Raw genomic sequence first — 18,144 nt, 5'->3', positions numbered from 1 at the left:
TATTTTATTGCTATCTATAGTATGAGAATCTAGGGTAATAAAAGTGTTATCAACTTAGCGTGTCCAGTGTTTGATACCGTTAATTTTGCCTGTGATATGAGTGTGTTCAAGAAAATCAACATAAATGTCAGCAAGGATTCCCGAGGCCGGTGACCCTGTAGGAAGACCCTTCTGTTTTTTTGGTATACAGTAATATTAAAAGTGAAGAAATTATTTAATGTAAATTTGAGGATCTGAACAAACTCGTCACATCAGCTCTGAAGAAGTAAGTATAAATAACCACCTAATCGATACTTTATTAATGCCTCAGGCAAAATTGAATAAAATTAAAACTTACAGGACATGTTTCGACCACTTAGTGGTCCTCTTCAGCTGTATAAATAAAGAACTGAAAAGAAAAACATTGACAATAAGCACAAATAAAAGTTCTTTGGAGACTCCTTTGATAAAAATGGAGGTCGTCAAAATAGGTCATCTTGCCTTTCGTTCTTGTTTGGAAAAGATGTTTATTCTGCGCTGTCTAGAGGGTCTGTTTTTGAGCGCGACCTGGTGAAGTAACGATGTGATACAGTTTGACAGTTCATGGAAAGCTCTGGAGAGAAGGGAAGTAGAGTTTCATCGTCATCTAAAATAACATGTGAGGGAGGAGGGAGATTGGGCTGTGCTTCTGCGATGTCGTGTTTGATTATATCTCTTGTTCGTCTAGTCTGTTTCATGTCTACCCATTCTAAGTATTTGCTAATATTCTCATATAAGATGTTTTTATGCTCGTTGTTTTCGTTGAGATTCTCTTCACCGTTTTCCAATTTATCAAGAACGATGTGGATGTTTTCCAGGTTGTTCATAAGATTACCTTTATTAATCATACAGATAATTTGAAGGTCCTGTTTTATATTGGTGAATTTGTGGTTGGACTCTTTCATATGGGATCCCATGGCAGAGAATCTTTTGTATCTTTCTATTTTGACGACCTCCATTTTTATCAAAGGAGTCTCCAAAGAACTTTTATTTGTGCTTATTGTCAACGTTTTTCTTTTCAGTTCTTTATTTATACAGCTGAAGAGGACCACTAAGTGGTCGAAACATGTCCTGTAAGTTTTAATTTTATTCAATTTTGCCTGAGGCATTAATAAAGTATCGATTAGGTGGTTATTTATACTTACTTCTTGATTAAACATCGATACGGTCATGAAATGGACAACTTGTAATACATCAGCTCTGAGACGCTGTAAGCTACACACAAGCCTAGTGTCAGTGTGACATGAGACCGACAAGGTCGTACCATTTGAGGTGACAGTCATTTAACAAGTCAGTTGATTGAGCCTTTTCTTTTCATGTAATATTTTTGATTTTTGTTTCATTCATTCTCTTCTTTCCCATTACAGATGATACACACTTATTATTCTGTTTATTGACAGTCTCACTACACTGCGCAACACACAGTGTTTCTTTTAAAAAAAAGAATCAGCAAGTTTCATGCCAATCAAGCAAGTTTTCAGACGACAGGATTTTTTTACCTCAACAATTTTTTACTTTGTCAATCATGATCATTGTATTTTAGATCCACACACTTCATCAGTATTTTTTAATTTGTTTGTATAAATGTAATATTGAGCTTCTACTGAGGATGGGACCCTCACCAGGATTACCTGATTCAAGAACTGGAAAAAATTCAAAGAAAAGCAGCTCGATTTATTCTGGGTGATTGCCGACAAAAGAGTAGCGTTACAAAAATGTTGCAATGTTTGGGTTGGGAAGAATTGAGAGAAAGAAGAAGAGCTGCTCGACTAAGTGGTATGTGTCTCAAATATTATTACAATATTATAAGTCCACCTGTTCAATACAATACAATATGATCCACTATTTCAAATGGTCAAATTTTTTTTTAACATAATACATAAAAGTCAATGGTACATGTTTCACCCTCCTTACGGGCATCATCAGCCTATATCAATCTTAAAAATAATACACATGGAGTCATTCTAATCTTATAAATTATAGGTTAAAATGTTGAAAAATGATTTCGTAAAACATTATACAATAACAACTAAAACAACGATAATGCACCAAAATATGTTTAAAAAAAAAAAAAAAGTAAATTAACTGTTTTTGAAGATTAAAATGTGGTTAAACATGAATTTTGAGAGTTCAAAACTATAATGGATCTTTTTTTATAATATCATTAAGACTGTGATGGCGTTGAATGTAAACACAATCATCAAAGGGGGATGTTACTTCAATTCCCGTAGTTTGAATCCAAGATGGTAAAATCATAGTCAGTTATTTAAAACGGAAGTGTGAATGTAATAAACATGTTAAAATGTATACGGTTGGGATATCTGAAAGTAGAAAAGAAAATGGAACTTCTTGTAAAGGCGTTGCTAATGATAAAATGTATGTCAAAGCTAGCGGATGTCAGTAATTATGTTGGTAGTCGATTGGATTTAAAAGACAGTCAAATTGATGTTAGAATTCCGTTGAAACATAAGTTGGAAGAAATGATCAAGTATTTCTGAAACAAAAAGTAGAAGAAAGTTGGTTAAATAATACCGTACTGTACAAGAGACTTCCCGTACGTCAAAAACGCCTAAGGCGGTACTTAATCGTATGGAGCGTATTAAGTACGTCGGGTTGTTTCAGCAACGCTAGCTTGACTGAGCTTTCTACTTCTAGTATTATAACGGTGTGGCTAAGGCATTGAAGGACATGGAGGGGGGGTAATGGTGGGTAGATTCTTGCGCGCATGTGTTGTTATTGGAGGGCTGTTAGGAGCAAGATGGGGCGGGCCTAACATTTGACGAGGTGGTGGAAGCTTTAGAACAAGAAGTTCTAAAAGTTTGCGGGATTGTATTATGTTTTGAATTCACCATGCTCAATAACTTTGGAGTTAGCTCATGTAAAGGATTTTTTGCTTCTGTGGCATCGTTAAGATTATGGTCTTTGTTATAGGCTTGGTCTAAAAAGATGTAAAGATTTTCTAATTCATTCATAAGTTTTCCTTTGCCTATACATTTTAGAATAGTGAGATCTTTATCAATTGATGTAAACTGATGTCCTGTTTCACTCATGTGTGAGCTCATCGCTGAATATTTGTTGTGTTTTAAGGCATTGTAATGCTCCATATATCTCGTATAAAAGCTGCGCCCAGCCTGTCCAACATAACTAAATCCACACTGAGCACAAGTTAGTCTGTAAATACCAGATCTCGAAAAACGGCTGTTTTTATATTTGACTTTATTATGATTAAAAAATATTCTTTGATTTGTATTTACTGTTCTGAAAGCAATATTAGTGTACATTGTACAGAATACAGATAAACAAAGAACAAGTACTTCAGATGTCCACACACCCACAATCGTTAATTTAACCAACGTGCAGTTTTCTGGAACAGAAACGGAACTCCTGAATAAAGGTCCAAAGTATAACTGGCCTAGTGAAAAAAAGGACTTAGATATTATTACCACAGTGGCTGAGGTAGAAGCTAATATCTCTAAACTCCCCTTTGAAGTTCAAAATGACATTAGATTTGACATAAAAAAGAAATTACCTATACTAGCTAAAGAACTTAATGCTAAATCCGACTCTAATCAAAAATCTTTAATACGTAATTTGAGATCGAAAATAGAAGATAATAACATCATAGTCACAATAGCTGACAAGGGAGGATCTATGGTGTTAATGGATAAGGACAATTACATAAATAAAACTGAAGAATTTTTTAAGGATAAGATTTATACAATAGTTAGCAAAGATCCTATCGTAAGAATACAACGTAATTTAAAATCTATAATTAAGAACTCCACATTCCTTCTCAATGAACAGGAACAACAGAGACTGATCAACATGAACCCCAGCATTCCAATAGCCAGAGCCCGACCTAAAATCCATAAAAACAACATTCCCGTACGTCCGATTATCAATTGCCGTAATAGCCCTACCTATAAAGTTTCCAAATATATCCACGGTTTTCTAAAACAACATTATAAGTTTAATAATAAACTTCCTTTAAAGAATTCAATCAAATTTTGCGATATTTTAAGTAAATTTGACTTACAACCTAACCATATAATGTGTTCCTATGATGTCATAAACATGTACCCAAATATACCTAATAAAGAAACAGTCAAAATTATCTATGACAATATTTCAAAACATAGCAGCCTGAGTAAGCTGGAAATTGATGAATTTATGAAGATCCTGAATTTTGTATTGAATAACAACTTTTTCTCCTTTAATGGTAAGATTTATCAACAGACTGGCTTAGCCATGGGTGACCCTTTGTCCGGCATCTTGGCTGACATTTACATGGACTCAATAGAAAACACAAAAATCAAAGAACATATAAAAGGTATATGTTTATGGCTAAGATTTGTGGACGACACTTTTGTAGTTATTGACAAAAATGTTACTAACAGCGACGAAGTTTTAGAGAATATAAATAAAATTGACCCTAATGTAAAATTCACTAAAGAAGACGAAGTTAAACAGTCCTTAAATTTTTTAGATATAACGATCACCCGCGCCAATAATACTTTCGATTTTCAAATCTACAGAAAACCCACACAATCTCCTATAACCATAAATAGTTCCTCTTTACATCCTAAATCTCAAAAACAAGCGTCATTCTATAATTTAATACACAGAGCCTTAAAAATCCCACTTTCCCCTAACAACTTAAATATAGAATTAAACTATATAAGGAACTTGGCTAAGCTTAATGGGTTCAAAGTTGAAATGATTAACCAGTTAATCAATAAAGTTAAATATAAACTATCCACGAATCTCATTCCTGATAAACCTAAAAAAACTAGTTTCGCTACGTTTACATACAATAACCCAGCCATCCACCAGATCGCCAACACACTGAAGAAATACGACACTAATATTGCTTTCAGAACAGTAAATACAAATCAAAGTATATTTTTTAATCATAATAAAGTCAATTATAAAAACAGCCGTTTTTCGAGATCTGGTATTTACAGACTAACTTGTGCTCAGTGTGGATTTAGTTATGTTGAACAGACTGGGCGCAGCTTTTATACGAGATATATGGAGCATTACAATGCCTTAAAACACAACAAATATTCAGCGATGAGCTCACACATGAGTGAAACAGGACATCAGTTTACATCAATTGATAAAGATCTCACTATTCTAAAATGTATAGGCAAAGGAAAACTTATGAATGAATTAGAAAATCTTTACATCTTTTTAGACCAAGCCTATAACAAAGACCATAATCTTAACGATGCCACGGAAGCAAAAAATCCTTTACATGAGCTAACTCCAAAGTTATTGAGCATGGTGAATTCAAAACATAATACAATCCCGCAAACTTTTAGAACTTCTTGTTCTAAAGCTTCCACCACCTCGTCAAATGTTAGGCCTGCCCATCTTGCTCCTAACAGCCCTCCAATAACAACACATGCGCGCAAGGATCTACCCACCATTACCCCCCCTCCATGTCCTTCACTGCCTTAGCCACACCGTTATAATACTAGAAGTAGAAAGCTCAGTCAAGCTAGCGTTGCTGAAACAACCCGACGTACTTAATACGCTCCGTACGATTAAGTACCGCCTTAGGCATTTTTGACGTACGGGAAGTCTCTTGTACAGTACGGTATTATTTAACCAACTTTCTTCTACTTTTTGTTTCAGAAATACTTGATCATTTCTTCCAACTTATGTTTCAACGGAATTCTAACATCAATTTGACTGTCTTTTAAATCCAATCGACTACCAACATAATTACTGACATCCGCTAGCTTTGACATACGTTTTATCATTAGCAACGCCTTTACAAGAAGTTCCATTTTCTTTTCTACTTTCAGATATCTCAACCGTATACATTTTAACATGTTTAATACATTCACACTTCCGTTTTAAATAACTGACTATGATTTTTTTACCATCTTGGATTCAAACTACGGGAATTGAAGTAACATCCCCCTTTGATGATTGTGTTTACATTCAACGCCATCACAGTCTTAATGATATTATAAAAAAAGATCCATTTTAGTTTTGAACTCTCAAAATTCATGTTTAACCACGTTTTAATCTTCAAAAACAGTTAATTTACTTTTTTTTTTTTTAAACATATTTTGGTGCATTATCGTTGTTTTAGATGTTATTGTATAATGTTTTACGAAATCATTTTTCAACATTTTAACCTATAATTTATAAGATTAGAATGACTCTATATGTATTATTTTTAAGATTGATATAGGCTGATGATGCCCGTAAGGAGGGTGAAACATGTACCATTGACTTTTATGTATTATGTTAAAAACATTTTTTACCATTTGAAATAGTGGATCATATTGTATTGTATTGAACAGGTGGACTTATAATATTGTAATAATATTTGAGACATACGTCAACTTCAATATGGAACCAAAATGAGAATAGTTACTTGTAAGTGGTATGTTCCGAGCTGTCAGCGGAGAGATGGCGTGGAATGACATTAGTAGACGAATAAGTTTGAATGGCGTTTATAAAAGTAGGAAAGATCACAATATGAAGATAAAGTTGGAATACAAGAGGACAAACTGGGGCAAATATTCATTTATAGGAAGGGGAGTTAGGGTTTGGAATAACTTACCAAGGGAGACGTTCAATAAATTTCCAATTTCTTTGAAATCATTTAGGAAAAGGCTAGGAAAGCAACAGATAGGGAATCTGCCACCTGGGCGACTGCCCTAAATGCAGATCAGTATTGATTGATTGATTGATTGATTGATTGATTGATTGATTGATTGATTGATTGATTGATTGATTGATTGATTGGCCTTTAGATTAGGCTGAAACATGTATAGATATATCCCATCTAATATTGATGGTTGTTTTGTATCGAAAAGGAGGATCATATAAATACTGTTTATTTGTAAAGTGTAACCATCAATACGGAATGAAATTTATAAGATGCAGTTAGTATCTGTTGGTGATTGTTTTTACAGCATCTCTTTCTCGTAATCATGTCTTTGAAACGTGCTGCCTATACTGTGTGTTTCAAGAAAAGAAAGAAAAATAACCTACTACAGAATTTTGAAATCCTCTGTTTGAAACTCAAGTTTCGCAGAAACTTTCCATTTGCCTCTCCATGACCACAGTCCTGAATTAGTGTTTGGTAACAACGGACTTAGCAGTCTAGATAAGTACAGGAGTTTTTTCGTTATGTTAATACTTGTAAATTCATTATTTGTCAATACTTGTTCATATTATCACCTAACTCTGTATCATTGACAATTTTATGCAACGTAAACAATACTGTACATATATACGCATGTTTTAATTGATTTGATAGAATCTGAGGATGTTCTTGTAGAACGAAACATGTCATTCTTTGTATAATAGTGTGTATTTTTTTTTTTTTTTTACAGGTATGTTTATAGTGTTATAATTTATATTGAAATTGTTGTGTGTTTGACAGACTGGAAAGTTTTTTGTTACATTTTACTAAGTTGACACTGGAAAGTATGACTTCATTCTTAACAAAATAAATAGAAATGCTCAAAATATAACTAAATATGACCTTGTATCATTGAAATGAGCAAATTGTGACCAAAGCAATAAAAATAACCAAAATATGCATTTGTATGCAACATGAAATTGCTTTAAATGAGGACAGGGACCCATCATTCAGTTATTTTTCAGATTTCAGTTAAAATGATATTAGGAAACAAGTATGGCTTTTCTTTAACGTCCAAACCTTACTGATTATATTAGGCATGTTTGCAGAATTGCTGACTGGTTTTATTAGAAGGCATTTTGTGTTTAGCGAAGTTATTCGACTGAAGCTCAACTTCTAGAATTTCAGCAAGATACAGCAGATATTTTAGGTTCAGGTACAGCAGATATTTTAGGTTCAGGAAGTGAGATGAATTGTATTGCTGTTGACGTATGTAAGGCCTTTGATAGGGTAAATCATGGGACACTACTGACAAGAATGAGGGCAATTGGACTCAACAAAAATGTGACCAAATGGGTGGCAATATTTCTGGAAAATAGAACTGAGAATTTGAGTAAGTGAAGCATTATCTGATCCTATAATGATTAAGAAGGGAATTTCTCAAGGCAGTTTTTCTTAACCTGTATGTTTTCTGTTATTTGAGTAAAAAATTGGTATCAGAAGTACTGTATGGTGTAATAAATAAATTACAGGATTGTAAGCAACTGCAAATAGATCTCGATAATGTTGTGAGATGGACAACAGGCAACGGTATTTTGATATACGGGGTGAAAAGGGAGGTTGTGAATTTCACCCTAAGAGGAGTAGTCTTCTAAGTTTTAATTGCTGCATTGACAGTGTAAAAGTATTTTATGGGGATCGCTGTAAGTAAGGAAAGATCTTCATTGGGGTAATCACACAAACATGATTGTAAATAAAGGTTACAGATCTCTTCATATGGTTAGGGTATTCAGGAGTTGTGGTGGGGATATAAAGGAGAGAGCCTATTAAGTCATTGGTTCAATTAGAGGATGGTTCCCGTGTATGGAACCCTCGTCAAGATTGCTTGATGTGAGAACTGGAAAAAATTCAAAGGAAGGCAGCACAGTTTGGTCTGTGTGATTTCCGACAAAAGAGTAGTGCTTCGAAAACGTTGCAAAGTTTGGGTTGGGAAGACTTGGGACTAAGGAGACAAGCTTCTTGACTAAGGATGTTCCAAGCTGTCAATGGAGAGATGATGTGGAATGATATAAATAGACGAATAAGATTGAGTAAGTAGAAAAGATCATAATATGAAGAAGAAGTTGGAATTCAATAGGACAAGTTGGGGCAAATATTCGGATACAGGAAGAGGAGTGAGGGATTGGTATAATTTACCAAGAGAAATGTTTGATAAATTTCTGACTTATTTGAAATTATTTAAGAAAATACTAGGTAAACAACTGATAGGAGATCTGACATGTAGTCGACTGTCCTAAATGTAGATCTGCTTTGATTGATTGATTGATTGATTGATTGATTGATTGATTGATTGATATAAGACATCCAAAATTCACCAATTATTAACTTACATAGTAACTACCTAAAGTAAAAGTGAAAACTCATCAAGCTCATTTAAATTACCCACCTGACGTTATATACTCATTGGGACAAATTAATCATCCATCACTGCTTAAGACAAATATTCACACCTGTATTTCTCCTAATTGGTGGTAAACTAACAACTGGAGTAGAGTTGCCAACAATGGTCATTCAGTGGGCATGTGACAGGTTAATAATGTATGTTGTTATTTCTTAGGCTATTCATTCTATCCTTCCAGGTGGACATCAGGAATATCAAGCTTTATGAAATGAAGGTTTATGGTTTTAATCAATTCAGAGATTCTTTATTGTAATAAACCTTTGGTTCACAGGTTGATCTTTTTAATTACAATTCATCTTCTAATTCATAATGATATTACTCACTAACATTTTAAAGATGTACAGTTTCAGACTAGATGGGATACTGTAAGGTATTATTCAGTACAATAACGTCGAGAAAGAAGGCTATATGATGGGGGGGAAAGAAGCCTTGGATACAAACAGCTAAAAATATTGAAATATTGTCGTAAACCTGAGAAGGAAACACCTCAAGGTTTTACTCTTGAAGTTTTAAAGGCACATGAGTGAATTGTTTTCCAGATCAGTGAGTTCCTTTGAAAATGTGTGCTGTTGATCCTTTAGAATTAAAATTTAATTTTGAAAAGACTGTCTTCCTTTTGGTTGTATATGCAAGACAATATAGGAAAACATATATATATATATTTTTTAGGGGCTGAATCTGCAATAGCCAGATCCTGGAGTGGAATGGATAACGAGATGGTACCAGTTGACAAAGAACAGAACTCTACTTTTTTCAAGAAACCTCCTCCTGCTGGTGAGAAAAGTAAAATACAGCGTATTAACAAGGTTAGTATTTTATTCCAATAAACTTATTATAAAAAATACAACAATAATAATAATAATAATAATAATAATAATAATAATGTTGTGTGACCTGTGGAGAGGCCTAGTACAGGTGTTACGAGTTGACGCCCATGGCCCTTGTCTGCATCTGTGAAATTTGATGTTGGAGATGGTACGAACACCCAGTCCCAGAGCCAGAGGAAATAACCATTGAAAATTAAGGTCTCTGGCCCAGCCAGGAATTGGACCTGGGGCCCTCTGAACTAAAAGCCAGTACTCAGACTATTCAGCCAAGGTGACGGACTTAACCGGTAGTCTATACTCATTCAGCTGGTTCGACGTACTACAAACGGCCGGTGCAGGCGGAAGTGTGAACGCTTATTACACACACTTCACTGCTGTTTTCCAGGATCTTTTTTCACCTTAAGAATTCAGAAGTTCTGTACTTTCCTGCCATCTTTGTTTTATAATTAGAACTAATACAAAATTAATCGAAATATGTTGCTTTTTGCTCATATTGATCAGGGAGAGAATATGAAACTTGCTCTGTTGAGTTTCAAAGAAGTTGCTTTAGAAGGTATTACATCCTTTCTCTTATCTTGAGAATGCTTTGTGAACTATCTTCTTCTTCAAGTGCCATATCCGGTTGCCCAGACGTCGGCGATTGCTCTGGAGAAAGTTTTTCTGTCTTCTGCTAGTCAGAAGAGTCTCTCAGTTGTCTCAACTAAACTTGGAAATTTTTGCCACTTATAAAAGTGAAGGTAGTAAAAGCAAATACTTCGCAGAAGAATGGCTGGGTCGACTCATTCTCTTAAGGGCACAGAGGTTTCTCCTTTGATAGATGACATTAGTGGAAGTGATGTATCGGGAAGCGTTATTTTTGGTAGTGATACTACAGTGACTATGCAAAGCAAGAGGTTACTGCAGAAGAGGCAGACAGCACCAATGAAGAAGAAACAGCTTCAGCTGTAATACTTCATCCACTGTTCACTGGTTGTGGTGAGAGGTTGTCACAAGCACACAAAATATCACCCTCATGGGTGTGCTGGGTACCAAAAAGCATTTTGAGTCTGTTTTAGGTACTTTTCTGCTGTTTTTTTTGGCAACAAAGTGATTTGAGAGACAAATAGGTACGCAGCAGAATGTATACTTGGCGCCCCTTTGAAACCTAGGTCACGTGCCAGGAAGTGGGAGCCAGTGACAGGAGGAAATATATATGTTCTTGTGGCTTGTAATGTTGATGGAGATTATGCAAAATTCCATGCTGAAGAACAATTTCACCAGGGATGGATTTTTAGAACCCCCTGCATTTTATCAAACAATGACAAGGCACATGTTTGAACTGATCTTGCAATATTTACAGTTTATTGACAATTCTACACAGGATACATATACAGGGCCGAAACATTTTTAAAATTCAGCCTTTCCTGGAAAATATGCATGAAAATTTTCAGACTGCCTACATTTCCAACAAAAATATTGCTTGCTTATATTGTAAATATGCCTGAAATAAATAAGTACCTACCAAATGTGGAACTTTTCCAAATTATATATTTTTGCAAATATTGCGGGTGGTTATGGACCTCAACTACAATCATCAGATAATTATGTTACTGAAAAACATTGATAATGATTTTGGTAAGTATTCCCAAAATTTTCATTGCTATGGGACGGATGATGATGATGATGATGATGATGATGATGATGATGTACAAATCACTGAAAATGATTAATAAAATGTCCCCAAATTTATAAAAAATGCTATAAAATTAGTAAAGACTAAAATATTTGACCAAACGGAATTCTGGTGACTGCAACAATGGTTTTACAGGTAATATATCCCTGTTCTCTTCACTGCACAGCTCTTGTTTTTACAAAAATAATCATCGCCTAATTTACTTGGAAGTGTGTATAAATATGGATATAATGATTTGTTGCATGCCCCCCCAAATATCTTGGAATACTTCTTATTCTTCACACTCATTACAGCTTTCGGATGTTTTTCTCTTTTAATGTGCTTTTGTACAACAAACTTCCTTTCCACACTCACTTTAACACAAGGTACAATATCAATTTACTTTTCTAAAAATTTATTTTCAACTTTTTCGATTTCCCTTCACAGTACTACTCCACTATAAATAAATAAATTTGTTCTATTCCTATACTAAAACATACATAATTAATGTTATTTCAATTAAAGAAGCTTTCCTATTCACTAAATTTTAAATTGGTACTTTCAAAATAATTCAAATTGCACGAACATCCTCTCAGTGTAAATGAGATGCTTCATTTTAAGCTTTATTTTGCATTCTAGATACACTTTCCAGTACATCTACTATGTTACGACTTATCTCACCTTATAATGAGAGCGACGGGCGATGTGTACATGTTTTAGAGCTAAAATCACATTATCATAATATAACAATATTACTTTCAAATCCACCTTCAAATGCACTACTCTTTCAATGCAAGATCCATTTAATTTTTTTTATTGTAATCCATCTCTTACTTTATTATAAGCTGCACCTTGACCTGACATTCACTCTATAACTCTACTTTAACACTGTACAGTTAGAAAATAAAACATGCCTATCTGTTGTAAACACATCTTTCCCAAATTCACTCACTAGCTGAATTAAAAATACACTTCACAACATTTCACTTTTTGGCATTTTTCTTGTGCAGAACTACTTGGGAGGATATAGAAATGCTGTACTGAAGCAGGAAGTTATATAACTTGTTTGTAATCCCTTCTCGTTTCAATTTGTCTTGACCTTGATGTATGCTGGGGTGAATGAATGGCTGTAGATGCAGGTGCAAAGGCTGGTGCATTCCTTGTGCTTGGGACACGTTAAGAAATACTTTCTCCTCTCATTCTATATTGTGTTCCTGCACATATCTTGGAAACGCAAGACTCACAGGTATAAATCTTTGCCTTACTCTTTTTTAGTCACCAACAATTACTGGTCAGTTTGCTTGGTCATGAAAGATAATTATCACATTCAACCATATGTAAGAAAATGTTTAATTGTTTATGTTGCCACTTGTGGACTTTTATTAGTCTGATAATAAAAAATACATGCATAAATTTTAAAATAGTATTTAAAATACATTGACCTAAATCTTCTTAAAAGTTTAAAAAATGACTAATCATCCCAAATCAGCAAAAAATGCAAAATAAAAATGTGTTATTATCATTTGTTTTATCACAGAATGAATTTCTGTACTACTGAGCAATGTCCTAATGCAAAGGGAAAAAAGATGACATTTCAACAACATCTGCACCCTGTTCTTGCATTGTGTTTTGTATATTTAAATCCGTACCTTACCGGCAAAATGGCATATGTCCATTTTTGTGATTCTGAGTTACGGCCATTTTTGTGTTCGGTATAATCGACCGCTTCTCTAGAATAAAGGCGGTTGTCCTGTTGCCATTCCCTGTAGATTTAGAGTGTGGCATAAAGGCGGTAGTCCAGAGTGCTTTTAGGATGGAAAGGGCACATGTGGGACATCCACTTTTTGCAGAAAACTTTTAGTGCTGCAAGGTCGCATGTGGGACATCGCCTTTTTCCTTTTAAGTAATTTCTTCGTGGGTAGTAAGCTTCAATAGACATTCGCCTTTTGCTTACATTATTGGAGTGCGATAATGAAGTGTGCTTATTATTGGGAATGTTATTATAGTTTCCTGTGTTACTGGAATAGGACCTGCATTATTGCATGCAAATTAGCATGAAAACAACAACAGTGAAATATTGTAAGCCACAAGAAGTTAAAAGTAACATGAGACTTCAGTATTTGAACGTATGCGGAATGAATCAAGGGTTATAAATAAGAATAAATTAAGAGAAGTAACTTAAAGGGTCCACCTTTTCAATCCAAATACAGTAGAAGTCTGTTATAGCGAGAATTCTCAACAGCGGAAAATTTACTCGCTATAACGGATTGTCGTTAAATCCTATTTTTGTATAAAAGTCGGAAAACTCCCCATACACATTAAAATCGGTATGAAACGGCAATCAGATTGTTCAGAATCGTGTTTCCGCGGTTGATATCCACACTACGACTTGTTTGTTATTTTTCGAAATGCGATACTACGTGAAAGGGTATGTTTAATTTCATTCTGAAAAATTACAGTTCCGGATTTCTTCCAATCCAAGACGATCCCCACTTTTTCCTTCAAAAATTTAAATCAGGCTCAAAAAGTGCTTTCTGAAATCATATGAATGCCTTTGTTGTACAGTATGCATTTTAATACTACTTTAGACACCGAACATTGGCTTTCATTATGCCGCATTTTTTGTGGCTGCACAATTATTCTTTATATCCGCGGGTTTGATGAGCATTAACTTAAAATTGGCATCATAATACTGAAGAGAATTGGTTGAAAATTTGCCGGCAATACCTATTTCATGCGTCTCTATAATACAGCGATCCACCAGGAAAATATTCTTGCTGTTTATAAAACTGTTACGGTACTTTTACTCAGCGTCAGATATAACTGGCTACCGCTGCACGTACGTCTATACTGAAATTAAAGTTAAGAGCTTAGGAAAAGTATCCTTCCGCATGTGAGCACGTCCCCTGTTCCCCCTTCCCGTCTCGTCTTGGTTCTCCATCTCCGCCACAACCAGCTTATCATTAACGCCGTGCGTCCATCTGACAAGTACAGTACTTCATTCTGAAATAGTGAAGCATCAAACGAAATCACTGCCTTTCACATAGCTGTACTTTGATTACGTACCATACCTATTTATTCCTTTATTGACCATGTAAAACCTACAGATTACTGACGAATTCCGAGGCAAGAGAAGCAAGAATTATTTTTGTTTCATAATGCGATTTGTGTGAGGTACATGGAGACTTACAACATACGTATACGATTCCGCTCTCGTGCAACGACTGTCAGTGGCAGTTTCTCATAGTTAAAAAAGCTGAAAAACCCACCGGTGAGTGGGATTGCAAAATACAATGCTTCCAGGAATGTTGTAAATATTGTAGTCTCGTCATTCGGAAGGTAAAAACGAACTCATGATCCTCTCATGACAACATTTCTGTAGGTAGATTGCGGTTACGAATATAAAGTACACATTATTATTATTATTATTATTATTATTATTATTATTATTATTATTATTACTATCATCATCATCAAATACGCCAAAGATCCTATTCCCATACTGTGTTAAGGCCCTTTCTGTTTTATTTACGGTGAGTGCTGAGCTGACACATCGTTCTTTCCCTGGAGACTTGGATTTTCCATTCCAAGCGAATGGCGTAAACACTGTACACAGAAATGCCCATCAGCTGCGCGGACTTTTTCAGGTCTTCCACAGTCCAGGCTACTGTAAACGTTTAAAACAATTTGGTTTAGATTTTCTATTTTATTTTCCTCTACTTTTGTTAGCTTTGAAGTATTTCACAGGGAACTCAAGCGTCACAGCATCACACACGTCTTGCTCACAGCTGGCAGCCATTATGAATACTGAAACCGTTGCCTACGCCATAATACAAGGCCTTGAAATGCACTAATGAAAACGGGTGCCACCTTAGTTCACCGTTCAGCCACTAGGATCGCGCTGTTGCCCCCTTGTGCTCGCATGGCCGTGTATGTCTATAAGTAAATTATATCCTAAATAAAGAGAGCTGAATGTTGTAGGTGTCTACAGTTTTAAAACTTTCCTACTCAGGGGCTTCTTTTTGAGTTTCAAAACTTTCTCACTTCTACTTGAGTGGCTCGAAGCAATGTTGTCTAATAGAGGTCTCAGAAATTTTTGGAGTAGAAAAAGAGGTAGTTTGTCGTCTTTACACTCTCTACACTTAATTTCACTGATGAACCTGGTTTTCAGAAAAAACGTACACATTTTTAGTAACTGTCGTCGGGGTAAATACTGCACAGCAGAGGTAACAAATTCCGTCATGCGCTGCAGAAGAGCCACAAACGATGATTTCGGGTATCTGAGGGCTCCTCGATCTTCAAAGCGAATAAGACACAATGTTGGACTTTCACTAGCTGGAGAAGTGATATGTTCTAAACAGCCTTCACAGTCTGTTTGTTCTTCTGCCACACGTACTAAGTATCCTACTACCATAGCTAGAGAAATACCAGGTATTGTAGTTGTTGAATCTGAGACAAATTAATCATATTTATGTACTAGCGAACACTTAAATAAAAAAGTATTGTTCACACAGATCTGATGTAATTTACCTTGCAAGGGTTTCGCAATGATAGACATTACGTGTTCAGGAAGCTGCGGAATTTGCACATCATCGCGACTTTCATTCCTTCTATATCTTTCATCCATCTGGCACATTCTTGGTTGTAGTAAACTGGTTCGTACATTGCGGATCTTATTTTCATCCCTCAGCTCAACATTGCCATGTTTTGATGCCGCTATAATTCCTGTATGGAGCGTTGTTTCGATTGCGTTAAGGCATGACCTAGCGTCCATTGTGTCATTGTATCCTGCTTTGCGTCGTAGGTGGCTAAAGAAAAGCTCGATATCATCGCTTGTTAGATTCCTCTGGAAAGGAGGTTCAACCTATTCAATACTCAAAAGAAAGAAACGTAGCAATCACATTTCTATTTAAATGGGACCGGTTTCGACCTTAGTCTAGGTCATCATCAGCCATAAAAAACATGTAAAATGTTTATGAATGTTGGAGGTCAGTTTTTCACTCTGTTAGGCACAAAGACACGACATCACATTCTGTTCTGCACAAAGTCACAACATTAATAATCAACTTGCGAAGATCAAAAAGGCTTGAATTCGCAGACGAACAGATCTGTAGAAGAAAGCCGCCAGCTCCCGGTGACTACGCGGCACACTCAAGGTCACGCGCTGCGGCCAAACACCAAAGTAGAGTGGAGAACGTTTCGAAGGTCCAGAACCTGTCACGGCTGCGGGAAGCCAAGTACGTATATAAAAATATACGATGCCAATTAGTATAACCGAATGAGCACCCGTACTCCAGCTAAGATCTTGGTAAACAGTTGACTTGAAAAAACAATTGTAGAGAGAAGAAAAAAATGTAGTAAAAAGCGCAATATCGGAAAACAAATGAAAACTTATATGCACAGTGCGCTATTTTAAAAAAATTTTTAGGTTATGATTGAAGTAGTCGAAGTTGGCGCAAGACAAATTTTTTTTTTTTTTTTTTTTTTTTTTTTTTTTTTTTTTTGAAAGAGGAGAATAAATTAAACGAGGAAGAGTGATAGTGAAATAAGAGAAAGAATAAAAGAAATTGAAGTTAGATGGTAATGAGGAAAGATAAGATAGGGAAATGAAGGAGGGGTAGTTTAAGGTGGGTTAGGAGGGTGGGTTATTGGAGGTAGAAAATGTGGGTGGGAACTATGTAAGACATGGAAAATAGAATTGGGGTTTTGGAATTTGGAATTTTTGAGAAGAAGAATTAGGAAATCAAAAAGGATATTGGGTTTTTCAGAAATGTCGTTTAAATTGAAATTAGGGTTGAAGTACTGGTCAAGGTGGATAAAGCAATTTTCAGTAATGTTTAAGAGGGGGCCTTTGTTAATGATTTTAAGTATGTTTATGTCATTGTCAATACTGGTGAAACTATGTTTGGAGTCTTGTATGTGCTGTCCTATGGCAGAGAATCTGTTGTATTTAATGGCGTTGACATGTTCAGAGTACCTGATATTGAAGTTGCGGCCAGTTTGTCCGACGTAGGAGGAACTGCAGTTGTTGCATTTAAATCTGTATACACCAGATTTAGAAAAGGCATTAGACTTATTTAGAGATTTAGAGTTGTGTAAGATATCAAGACTTCTATTGTTAGTTCTAAAAGAAATTTTCATATTATGTTTTTTAAAGATATTAGTTATTTTATAAGCATCCTGAGTAAAAGTGAAGGTGGAAAAAGCAGTTGGTTTTGTTGTGTCTTTAGATAAAGTGGTTTTTGGACGGTGTTTGAATTTGTTGATGATGCGGTTAATGAAGGAGTTGTTAAAGCCATTAAATTTAGCAATGTTGCGGATGGTGTTTAATTCATTATTTAAATCTTTTTTGGACATAGGGGTGTTGAAGGCACGAAAAATTAAGCTGTTATAAGTAGCACGTTTATGAGCTTGGGGGTGCGAAGAATCTTGTCTTATTGTAGTTGCTGTTTGGGTTTGTTTTCTGAAAATTTTGTAAGATAAAGAAGAAGGATGTCTAGTAATAGTTAGGTCTAGAAAATTAAGAGTTTGGTTGTGTTCTGATTCGAGGGTGAATTTAATGTTAGAGTCTAAGTTG

The 18,144-nt window shown here is 35.2% G+C and overlaps 1 protein-coding gene across 1 annotated transcript in view; it reads left to right on the top strand.

Moving 5' to 3' along the window:
* Positions 1-18,144, top strand: part of LOC136861351 (uncharacterized) — a 266,754-nt gene that overhangs the window by 122,396 nt on the left and 126,214 nt on the right. Inside the window, exon 3 of the mRNA XM_068226128.1 lies at positions 9,759-9,895. Coding sequence (XP_068082229.1) covers positions 9,759-9,895 — 137 coding nt within the window. The remainder of the gene's footprint in view (positions 1-9,758; positions 9,896-18,144) is intronic.

This window comes from Anabrus simplex, chromosome 1 (assembly GCF_040414725.1).
Source record: "Anabrus simplex isolate iqAnaSimp1 chromosome 1, ASM4041472v1, whole genome shotgun sequence".
Taxonomy (NCBI): Eukaryota; Metazoa; Arthropoda; class Insecta; order Orthoptera; family Tettigoniidae; genus Anabrus; species Anabrus simplex.
This window is presented reverse-complemented; position numbering and strand designations above follow the sequence as displayed.